This window comes from Dermacentor variabilis, chromosome 1 (assembly GCF_050947875.1).
Source record: "Dermacentor variabilis isolate Ectoservices chromosome 1, ASM5094787v1, whole genome shotgun sequence".
In the NCBI taxonomy this organism is placed as follows: Eukaryota; Metazoa; Arthropoda; class Arachnida; order Ixodida; family Ixodidae; genus Dermacentor; species Dermacentor variabilis.
In genome coordinates this window covers 220116191-220128344 of record NC_134568.1, presented here as the reverse complement: position 1 = coordinate 220128344, position 12154 = coordinate 220116191, and the positions used below count along the sequence as shown (strand labels likewise).

At 41.3% G+C, this 12154-nt stretch overlaps 1 protein-coding gene across 2 annotated transcripts in view; it reads left to right on the top strand.

Annotated features, from left to right (window-relative positions):
* The first annotated feature begins 100 nt into the window (after positions 1 to 100).
* The window catches only part of LOC142557428 (5-oxoprolinase), a 166823-nt gene continuing 154769 nt past the window's right edge, over positions 101 to 12154 (top strand). For both annotated transcript variants that reach the window (XM_075669281.1, XM_075669271.1), the window contains exons 1-3: positions 101 to 580; positions 1740 to 1931; positions 10219 to 10344. In XM_075669281.1, the coding sequence (XP_075525396.1) occupies positions 404 to 580; positions 1740 to 1931; positions 10219 to 10344 (495 nt within the window). In that variant the 5' untranslated portion in view covers positions 101 to 403. The remainder of the gene's footprint in view (positions 581 to 1739; positions 1932 to 10218; positions 10345 to 12154) is intronic.

Below are 12154 nucleotides of genomic sequence, written 5' to 3'. Positions count from 1 at the left end.
AAATTAAAGGTTGTAATTTTATTATCAGTCATCAGTGGTCGTCAGTTTATTTCGTTTGTTGACCCCGTGTTAGGGCGGGGCTATGAAACTAATGGGCGGGGCGTCTGTGAAGCGCGTGACAAACATCTGTTTCAAATGCTGTAAAATGTGTTTCCATCTGCGGTGCTGCGGTTTCAAGCAAGCAAGGTGGCCGTAGATGTTTCGTTCCAGAGCGCAGCGATCATTGCAAGTCGAGTTTCGCAGCGATAGTTGCGATAGCAACGGCTCTTCACAGCTGTTCGCATCGTGCACTGGCAGTCTCTCTGCTGTGATCACACGAGGTTTCCGTTAAGGTGTACGTTCGCCATTTTAATATTTAGGCTATCCTCTGCTACCGGTCTTCAAGGGCGACACGCACAACACAATGAGACCTCTAGAGTCGAGTCGCAAGTTTCAGTTTGCCATAGACCGTGGGGGCACCTTTACTGACATATATGCTCGCTGTCCCGGAGGTAACGTCAGAGTCATGAAGCTTCTTTCTGAGGATCCAAATAACTACCCAGACGCACCACGCGAAGGCATCAGAAGGATCCTGGAAGAGGTGAGCCTGATATTTACATGCCAGAGAGCAGCATTGTTAAAGCACTAAAGTTTCTGTCAAGTAAAGATGAATTTTTACTGTTAAGAGTAAGCTTACATATATATATATATATATATATATATATATATATATATATATATATATATATATATATATATGCGCGCGTGTGTGTGTGTGTGTGTGTGTGTGTGTGTGTGTGTGTGTGTGTGTGTGTGTTAAGCAGTGGATACACTAGCTCAACAACTGTGCCAGAATCACTGAGCTATTCATGCACCTAGTTCGTGCATTGTTGTGAAAACAGCAAACGCTGCCAGCAATCGACAGCAGTATCTGACACACACATGCTGCATTTCATGCAGAACAAGGCTCTTTATGTTCTGTTCTTGCACTGCTTGTCCCAGAAGTTAAGCGTTCAAATGGTTTACACCGTGCTGGTACCTCGAGCTATGTTGAACCGAGTTATGCACACCCCGTCTGAACTGCACAAGGTGCAGCTGACTTGTAGGGATCCTTAATTGCTTGTCACTAACAGCGTAACAGCAAGCTCATTATTGCACCAAGTGCAGTGTGTTTGCAGCTGAACTTACGGGAGATTTTAGAAAAATATATGCAAGTAACATTTGTAGCTTTGCTCTTCTGTAATGTTGAAGCTAGCTTAGTTTATGTGTAATGGAAAGGGCATAGCATTTCTTTTGACAATAGCTGGTTAATAAACATCTAGCCTGTCAGTGCAAAAACTGAACACTCTTGAATAAGCAAGGGATCTGTTTGTGAAGGGTATGCTAATTCAATTTGTCATGGCAAAAAATCTCAATACTTCTTCAATCGTGCCCATGTTGGCGACAGTGTGACATTGCATACTATTGATCATGCTTTAAGGTGACTATGTGAGGAAAATATTCTATTTCTTATGAGGCAATGCAAATAACAAGAAAACCATCTGACTAAATCATCATTGTTTTGTGAAGATAACGTATGTGCTGCACAGCTTCTGCTTTGTCACCAGTTGGATTGTTTGGAGCAGTATCTTAGCAGGATATTGAAGCATTAAGTATTATTGCAGCATAAGCCTCAGTTTGTTTAGTACAATAAGCGTAATTTTTCCAGCAATCCTGTGTACCAACTTCGTGAGTCTTATCATTGCCTGTTTCATTTGCAGGAAACAGGGCAAACGTTCCCACCAAATGAAAAGATTGATGCCTCAATGATAGAGTGGATTCGAATGGGTACCACGGTGGCTACAAATGCTCTTCTAGAGCGGAAAGGAGAACCTACGGCATTTGTTGTTACTGCTGGCTTCAAAGACCTGCTCTACATTGGAAATCAAGCAAGACCACATCTCTTTGATCTTGTAAGGCTCCATAGTGCACTCAGCTTTATTGTTTGTCTCTAATATTTATTTGGCTTGTGACTGTGTCTTCGAAGTGGTCATTGTCAGTCAACATTATTTGCATGCTTGACAGTGTTTGCTGCTGAAAGTTTGGCCCAAAGTATTAGAATCTGGATCTGGCTCATGTTCAAAGCTAAACTACTCTTTTGGTAAACATTTGGTGCTGCATTCAACCCTTGTAATTTATTCTAAGAGTCAATTCCAGATGTGTACTGAGCCTCCTTCTTCATTTGACTATGAAATCATTGTATAATAAAATATATATTTGTGGTCTGGCATTAAGATGCATATTTATTTTGTGATAAGGTTGCCATGCTTGAAGGTAATTCAGCACCCCATAAAAAGCAAAAAAAGTAGGTCCGAGATTTCTCATGTGTAGGTCAGGATAATTTTCTTGAAAGTCAATATTGTGATGTATTACCATGAATATAGTTCTTTTAGGCCTTTGAAGAAATAATTGATCACATGAACACATGCACAAAAAAAGCACACATTTATTTATTTTTCTTTCCAGGTGTCATTTAAACGTTAGTTACCTTGCTAAAGGTAGTGAGGTGTAACATGTGTGTGAAATATGTTTAGTAGTAACAAATTTATTATACGAAACTGTTATTCTAAGCAAGTGAGGTGCAATGATTGCTAAAGTGTACACAGATTTGAATATTCTATTTAGTTGGTAGGAAGCAGCCTCTGTACAATTCAATGCCTCTACAATGCAGTTTTACAAATAAATTGCCTGCATAATGGCTCATTGTGCTTATCCTCCTTTATTGGGGGTGACAAAGAGAATGGGGTCTGTAGTGAGGTGGCCCGAATAGTGCCTGCACTCAATCCGAACAACACATTCTTTGAAGGGTGAAACAGGCGGAGCTTGCCTGCGTGTATGGTGTTAAGTGCCTCACAGCACCTTACTTTGTACGAATTATCTAAGCATTTCAAAACCTTTGCTACATAAAAAACAGGCTGAGATATATTTTGGTTAACCCTTTGAGAGTCAAATTTTTTTCAAGAATTGTGCCCCCGTGGCTAATTTTTTAAGTTTTTTTTTTTTTTTTTGCAGTGGGAAATGATTGAAAACTCTTTACTCGCACCAACAGTATACACACAAATATGCTATACAGTAAGAGATCTAAAAAAATTTATTGCAAAATTTTTGGCTATAAAATTGTTGCAAAAACACTTTATCGGAAGAAGGATAACATCTGAATCGAGTCAGTAGAAGAAAGGATGAAGCAGTCGCCTCAAGAATAGGCACCACGTGTGGCCATACCGAAATCATGACTGCATGCACCTCAGTGTAGGGGAATATGCAAGCAGCAAATGAAGGGAACCGCAACCAAAAGCAAAGAAAAAGAAAACTTAGTAATATCTATGAACTTTGGCTGTGCAGGGCAATATCTAAGCCACCGAAAACATGATAGCGGCGGCTGTAAAAAATGATAGCATTTCCTCCACGCACGCCTTGGAGGTAGCCAACGAGTCGTGTGTGACCATATGAACAAGCACTCTGACGTCAAAAAGTAGACTTGTGCACCCCGGCAAGCAGAAATGCAATTTCGAATGACATTGGGTGGCTCCATATAAATGGCAGCACCTCTCGACAACCAGTGGTGTCGAATATGGGCAAAATATCAAACATAATATTGGTACCATTCACGTACGTCAAAATCCACGCAAAATGGATCAGTGGCACTGTAGATATTTTGCAAAAATCCTCAAAAGGTTAATAATGTTAACAGATACCACCTGCTGTGCTTTGCTATGTATATTTTTCATCACACTGGTATGCTCCTTTAGTTCTTGTATGTCATGACTGTCAACGGAACAAGCAAGTTAAGTGGAAAAAACATTGGAGAAGAAAATCATTGTGAGCAGGTTTGAATGTCTTTCAAGAGACAATTCCAGCTCTTTCTGTTCCATGCAGTGTGTGCTTTTTCAGAAATTCAGCTCTGTTTATGCAGCTTTACGGAAGATGCAGTGTATTCTTTTTTTTTCTTAAATCAGGTACAAGGTCCGTGTGAATTGCCACTGGGGCAACATAAGGGTGTATGATTGACTGAAAGGAATGCATTAATATTAATGTTCAGCAGTTGTTTCACAAGTATCGTAAAATTTAGTTTGTTAGACATATTTGATGACAGCAAAGTTTTAATTTATTTTTTTGCCTGCCATAGTGACTCAGTGGCTATGTGTTCCGCTGCTCTTCATCATCAGGTTGCAGGTTCAATTCCTACATTTCAGTGGGGATGAAATGCAAAAACATTTGTGTATCATGCTTTGGGTGCACATTAAAAAATGCAGGTGATAAAAGGGAGCCCTCCCTTCACTACAGCATCCCTCATAGCCCACTGTGCAGCTTTGGGATGTTAAACCTTCATTTTTGTGCCTTATGTAGGAGGATCCATCTACTTTACAACACTAGTCTGCAGTGATCATGCTTGATCACTGCAGACTAGTGATCATAAAAATGGGACACATTTTTATAGCCACAATAAAGAAATCACTACACACCCAATACATATGTAACTGCCAAATATAATAAACATTTGGCACTGTTGTAAAAACACTTTAATAAATCAGAAATGCTACATTCATTTTTTATCGTAGAAAGCCCTCAAACAGCCTTGTATGCATGTGGGCTTGTGTGGAGGCACAGAGCCTTGCTAGAATGATATCTGTATCTAGGCCCATGGGACAGAATTTTCTTCCAGGTTTTCAGACCCGGAAAATGTGAAAGGCTCTAAGGATAGATGAAAAGCATTGTACACTCTGATGTTCTTGACGCATATTGTGAAGCAAAGGTATAGCTGGAAGCTCTCGTCTCATTGAAAGTTTCCGACAGCAGGATGATAGATGAGGCCTCTGTTATTGGAGCATATATTGTTTCAAGCTTGCTCCTGTTTACAATTTTTGTCCTTGCTGGAGACATGGTGCAGGTTTTAGTGGCAGCCATGGTATCATAAAAAGAATGGAGCAAACAGTACATAAACAGAGCACAGAGGTACTATAGAAAGACAGATGTGAAAACATATGCACACAGAGAGGAAAGGCGAGCAGCAACAGGTGCTTGTTTTCGGTCGTGTGAATGTTCTTGTGTCCATCCTTCTATGGCTTAAAAGCACAAATTTGTTGAACAAGTTCTTCGGGACAGGAAAAACCATGTCGACATAGTACTGACTGTTGCCATTGGTGGAACACACACGCATGGAAAAGAATAAATGCATAAATATGTTGCATTTATAAGGGTAGATAGCGCACTTTTTTAGATGATACTGCTGAGTACGAGGACGCGGGATCGAATCCTGGCCACGGTGGCCGCATTTCAATGGGGGCGAACTGCAAAAACACCTGTGTACTTAGATTTAGGCGCACTTTAAAGAACCCCAGGTGTTCAAAACTTCCGGAGACCCCCACTATGTTGTGCTTCATAATCAGATCGTGGTTTTGGCACGTAATACCCCATTATTTAATTTTTTAAAAATGATACTATTAAAGGCACTGACGCACATCTGTTCATGTGTCATTGTTCTAAGCTACAGGTTTCACATGCTCATTGACTATCGTACGTTATTGTTTGCATATTTTCAAAGGTCAGAGTGTATCCAGAGTAATTCTTTTAGCTAATAAATTATAAAACACCACACATAGTGAGCACGTGAGATTAAAAAAAGAATGAAAAAGTCACCATTTTGCCCGAAAGGCGAAGCATCGATTGTGATAGCAAATTAGTGGACAGTTATACGAAGTAAGGATAGTAGTTTTATCAGCCGTATGAACTCGGAAACATTTGCTTAGTTGAATTAACAAGCATGGTGCCAGTGCACACATAGAAACATGAACACAAACACATCACACTGTATGACCGCGGACACTCGCTGTCAAAACGCTGTTGCGAGCAAGTGTGGCAGCAGCAGCGAGCGAAGAGACGTTAGGGCTGACCATCGCTTCAACACAAACAGCAATAAGAAAACAGCATGCACAAAGGTATGAGCCGTCTGCAGATCGCTTTCAAGATATGGCGCACGCCGTCGCGCAAAGTACGCACTTGCTGGCAGAGTAGAAGCCGGTCCTCCCTCTGCCTCCCCGCTTTGCTCCCTTTCGCGTGTGAGAGTTAGCCCTAATCGTCAGTTCACCTTGCGCATGGTCGCGATATATGCTGTTGCTACTGGAGCCCAATGCCGCTTCCTCCCTCACATCCATCCACGGCCTTTCACATGACGGAAGACGGGGCATTTGCTTTCCGCCTTCCTTGCGCATGCCAGATTGAGCCGCGATCATCGGCTCCCCTCACGTACTTTCACTCGTACATACAGCATACGGCGTGCAGCGATGGTGTTATTGCACTTGGACTTCATACGGAACATCATGCCGATGGCAAAAAGGCTCCTGGAGTGTCCGTATAATTGCTATCACAATAAAATTTACTTGATCAAGACATATGGGAACATATGCATCAGTGCCCTGTCTTTGGTGTATTGTTGGAAGATATATTTAGCATAGCAAACTTCACAGACCTAAGGGGCTATGTGCACATGCAGTGTGGCAGCTGTGTGCTTGTAGATGGCACATTAATGCTTGCATAGATCATGGTAGTAGATTACATACCCTAGTTGTGCTATGTCTATTACAGTGAATGGGACCACTTTATGGGCCCTTTCCGTTCTTTGTTTTTTACACACCTTTACATGAGGAATGGGAGGAGGGGGGCTGCCTCTGGAAATAAAGTGTTTGTTTGATTGCTAGGGCTGTCTTTCTGTGAAAATTTTGGTGCCCTTTTTGTACACTGGTCACATTACATAGTAAAATTCTTAAGTATTCAAAGCACCATCAAAGGTTTACTTACACGAAAGTTTGGAAAGTACAGGAATGCCCTGCTGTAGCGGAGTGAGAAAAAATTAAATATTAGTTTGCATTCTTCTTCAAACACCTGCATTTTGCTCTGTATGTAACACTCCTTCCTCAGTTCATTGATGATGATGTCTTTCTTGATATTGTTTTGGCAGTTCATGTTAGTTAAACTCAGCATCCTCATTTTTCAATCACTTACATTTTCTGAATGCTGCGCTTCTTGTCTGGAATCATTTTGGTTCCATAAAGCATTGCTGGTCATGCCACTCAATGTTAAACCTGTAATTTCAGCTTGGCTGACACCCTGTAGTACAAACCCACCACAGTGGCTCATTGGCTGTGACATTCTGCTGAATGAGGTGTGAGGTCATCTTTCAATTGGAATTTAAGTCAAAAACACTTGTCTGCCATACCTTTGGTGGATGCTAAAGAGCTCCAGGAAGTCAAAATTATCTGTAACCCTCCACTACCGGGCTCGCATAGCCCATGGTGGGCGCTGGACGTTGTGCTTGATAAATCGATCAATTTTGTCGCACAAGATTCCTGGAGCCTGCTTCCAACTTGTTCATACTGCCTTGTCCACTTGATTGTCATATTTTCCAAATTTGAGTCTTCATTTTATTATTGTGATAGCAATTACATGGAGACTCCAGGGGCATTTCTGCCATCACCGTGATGTTCCATATAAAGACCAAGGACAATAACACCGTTGCTGCGTGCCCTACGCTTTATGTGCGAGTGAAAGCGCGCGACGGGAGCTGATGGTCGCGGCTCAGTATTGCCCACGCGAAAAAAAAAAAGAGTTGGAAGGAAGTGCGCCGTTTTCTGTCGCACGCGAGGCGTCCAATGTTGCGAGGCGTCCAATGTTGCGAGGCGTCCAATGTTGCGTGGCACCAGAGGGTGGCAGAGTGGGGGCAGCTTTCTACTCCAGCTGCAACTGCATATGTAGCGGCTGCACACAGTTGTGCGGCAGTATCTTGAGAGCGTTGGGGGCATAGTCTAGGTGTGTCGATGGCTCATACCTTTGTGCGTGCTATATGTTCTCAGCGCTCAGTTTGTGTTGAAGTGAAATATAGCACGAAGGTCACTTCGCTCGCTGCTGCTGCCATGCTTGCTCACGCCAGCATTTCGACAGCGAGAACCTGCGGCCATTTAGTGTGATGTGTTGATATTTGGTCTGTGTACTGACACCATGCTTGTTAATTTAGTTAACCAGCAAATATTTACAAGTTGATATGGCTGATAAAAACGCTATCCTTACATCATATGGCTGTCTGCTAATTTGCTATCACAATCTATGCTTTGCCTTTCTGGCGAAACTGTGACTTTTTTTCTTCACATATGCACACACACCATGAGAGGGTGGGAGATGTGTATTGCAAAAACAGATGACGCAGCATATGCTACCCTGAGATGCCAGATGTGCAGGTGCTGAGGCAGCAGTGTTTGCACCGGTGAGGGCACACTGTCATGAGTGGTTCAAACAACTGGACCTAAACTTTTCAAGTAATAACCGTTACTGTAAGGGAGCTCATTAATGGTACCCTTACCCCATATCTTCTCATTGTGCTAAGTTACGCTCATGGTATGCAGAACCACACCCACCTTGTTCCATGAAGAGGCTGACATTCCTGCAAAGCCTAGTCATCTGGTGGCTGAATTTGTCATTGGCTTTTGAAGGGTGAAACAAGGGGGGAGAGGTAAAATATTGGGGGGGGGGGCGTTATTGTTCGTCATTGTTGAAGCATACTGCTACATACAACAAGAGGTGCTTTTTCAGTTTGTTGATGCTAAGTAAACTCATAATATTTAAAAGCATCATGTTTCGCATTTGTTTTTATCGCAAATATGGTGATTTCCAATATTGCAGGTCACATACTCCTCTTTACTTCCACTGCACTCAAACCTTTGTCCTCTAAACACTTCCTATAATGTTCCAGCTTTGCTTCAGGACTCCCTCAATATTTCACAGAGGACAGTGCCATCTGCGTGAAACAGGTTCTGTGGTGTCTCTTATATATAGTGGTTCATCAGAACATTCATCATTGTGTGAAACAGGAAAATGTTTACTTAAACCTTGGTGCAATTCTGCTGTCACCTCAAAACTCCTAGTTTAACAAAAATCCTTATTGTCAAAAGAAGGTAGAACTTTTGTTGCATTTTTTAATATAGAAAACTAAAATTTACATTTTGACTTGTGTTTGGTGTGGTATTCTCAGGAATTGAAGTTTAATATCTGAAGCTCTAGTCGTTTCCTTCTCCTTAGCTTTTCCAAAATGGATCTTTCCTTGCCCCAATATTTCTTCGAAGTTAAACATTTCCTGCTTCTTGAGCTGGTCCAAAATGCTTGAGGTTGTTGCTTCTGCCCTTAAAATTTTTTTCTTGAACTGACATTGCATAACAATTAAATTTCCCCAACACAAGTCCTTTAATCGCATATGGATTTGAACATATAAATGTGTATGTTTTATGCATGATTAACAAATGTCACATGTAACTTAAGCTAGGAAGCAAGTGCCTGCCCAGGGACGTGCTAGAGGAGAGAGTTATGCAGGTGACAAAGAACAACAACCTAGTGACCTTTTACCAGGGTTTCATAATATGACTGATCGTCTCTTTTGCTTGAGATATGTCATCATTTTTATGCAGTTTTTTTTTCATGCTGGTTCATCTTGCCATCATGTTAGCTGTGTTTATCACCTAAACTGCCGGTCTGATATCATCCTTTTGCAGATTGGCCATCTTTTGTACTCTTAGCTATATTTTTCTATTTCATTTTTACTGTTTATGCTCTCTGTCCTCTTTTGCATGGAGTGCCAATCTTTTGTTTCAAGATTACATCTGTCCATGTTTCATGCATTCTCGACTCCACTGAGCTTTCTTCATGTCTGACTTATCTTCTACGTGTACTGTCCAAGCCCTCCCTCCCCACTCAGCATCCACTTTTCTCCTGGCCTCGGGTTCCATAGAGCGCAGAACATCTAGTTAGTTCTTCAAAATTTTAACGGCTTGTTTGATTTTGTACTTAATTGTGGTTTTTGTTGTGCCCTCAATTTTTTTTTATGTTACAGCTAATAATTTCACTTTTATAGCATTATGTCATATTTTCTTTCTTTAGTACATATATATTTTAAGCTAAAATCTAATTGATTAATATTGATGATAATGACTCAGCAGTTGGTTTGTCTTGCTCTAGTGGATGGTAGTATGAAGTACTACTCTCCGAGAGGTTAATAATCTCATGGGGAGCATCGACCAACACGACGCCCACCTCACTAACACAGTGCTGGTAGACACTTTTGCGATATTTTTAAAACATTGGAGAGCAGTGCATGGATCTAGTGTCGAGTAGAGCACCCCGTCTGATTTCACATGAAATTGTACTTTGCTTTCTTAACAGACCTGTGCCAAGCCTGAAGTGCTCTACGACTGTGTAATAGAGGCAGATGAGCGAGTTGTTCTGTGTCGAGATGACTGCTTTTTAGACCTGAACACACCAGAATGCTCAGGGAGCACTGATGAAAAGGTAATAATGACAGAAGAAAAAAGAACACCATCACATTCTATCACACATCACATCCTGTGGTAGATGTGTGAGCTATGAAATGCAAGAATTATTGTCTGTTACTTGTATTTAAACTTGCCTAGTGAGTGCAAAAGGTTTGGTTTTGCTGACTTATTGGAAGTAACCAGATTATATGAATGAGAGACTACCAGCATTCTGCAGTTTCTATTCTGGGTGTACTTCCCACGTGTACCTCTCGTCTTTTTGTTCTGTAGTATGTAAAGCAAAACAAATTATACCTAACAAATACCCTGTTTAGTAGTGAATTTAGAGACCTCAGAAGTGCAAGCTTTAGAGAAAATAACTGAACCATGTACCTTTAGTAGTACTTTATTATCATCGCATGGAACCACCTGTGGCAGCTATTACAGCAATGCCTTTAGAATGACAAATACAAGTCGTGTACATTCAATAGAATTGTTCAGAGTCATTCCTTTTTACGAAGAGCTGCAAGTGCTTGCGGTCGTGCTCTATTGTCTTGATATATGGCACCACCTTCTGGGTACGAAGTTGGAATTATTGAGGCACTTTTGTCCTTCGAAGAAGGCACAGTAGTGTTTGCTAGTAATATGACCACTGAGAACAATTAATGTGACCAGAGAAAACCAGGATTCAGTAGTCCCAACAATTACCAGTGTGCTTCCATGTTTCACTCTGGGCAAAAAGTCATTCGGAGCTGTAAGCTTGCAACAGGCATCTCTTTGGATGTTTGCCTTACCTGAAGTGATAATTTTGGTAAATGTTGATTGCTCAGAGAATGTTACACATTTTATGTCACTTTAAGGCCCGGAATTGTGCTACTGGCAACACCGAAGCTACTTTTTGTGTGTTTGCACTCCATATTACAGGTTCTCATGATAACAATCCAGCCATGCACATTTCCCTTATGAGTCTGTGGCAAACTGCCTTGGTACAGCAGTGGTCTTGCACTTTCCAAATACTATCCATGTTGTCTTATTCTCTAAGTAAGACAGGAGTTCACAGGAAGATGCAAGTTTAAAGTGATCAACTGAGATAGAAAAAAAGAATGTCACTGGAGCCAATGTCTTGGCAAGTCCCTTTGTTGAAATGTCGGCTCCAGAGACATACCTCGTTCAGCCACTGTTGTCTAATAATGGTCTGTTGCCGACACTTTACTAATCTGCTCACCACTAGCTTGAGTTGTTCTTCCCTCCTTGTGGTCTGCCAACATTACCGTGGACATTGAGGATCTTGGCAGTCTGCAAGTACTAGAAATTTCACTCCTGGATACACTGGAAGGTGTGCACTGACACTGTGCACCTTCCCAAACTCTGTTGCACATTGCATTTTGCAGTGTTTGTCATTGCAGTGTGGCTTGTGCAGCCCGAGTTGCAGCTCTATAAGTGCACACATTACGCAAGCCCACATTCAGCCTTTTCTTATCCAAGAGGGGACATCAAACAGCAGCCACCAGTTTTTGAAAAAAAGAAAGTGGTTTTGAGCCTTCAGCATCAAAATGGCAGGTTTTCCAGTTATTCTGTTCAACCCTTGTATGTTTTATCCTTGAGGTTCTGTTATGTTTGAGAAGTGGTGTGTTAAGTGATAACTGTTTCTGGTGTGCATTTAGCATGAGAATGCTAGAAAATATGTGTATAATATCCCAATAATCCTGCTAGTAAAACTTTCTACTTCTTTATAAGGCCTGGCAAGCATGTGTACAGAAATTTTAGCACATTGTAAATTGTGTTCCTTAAGAACTCCTTTGTATTCTAGCTATGATCACATACAGGGCCTTCAAAGTTAAAGTACT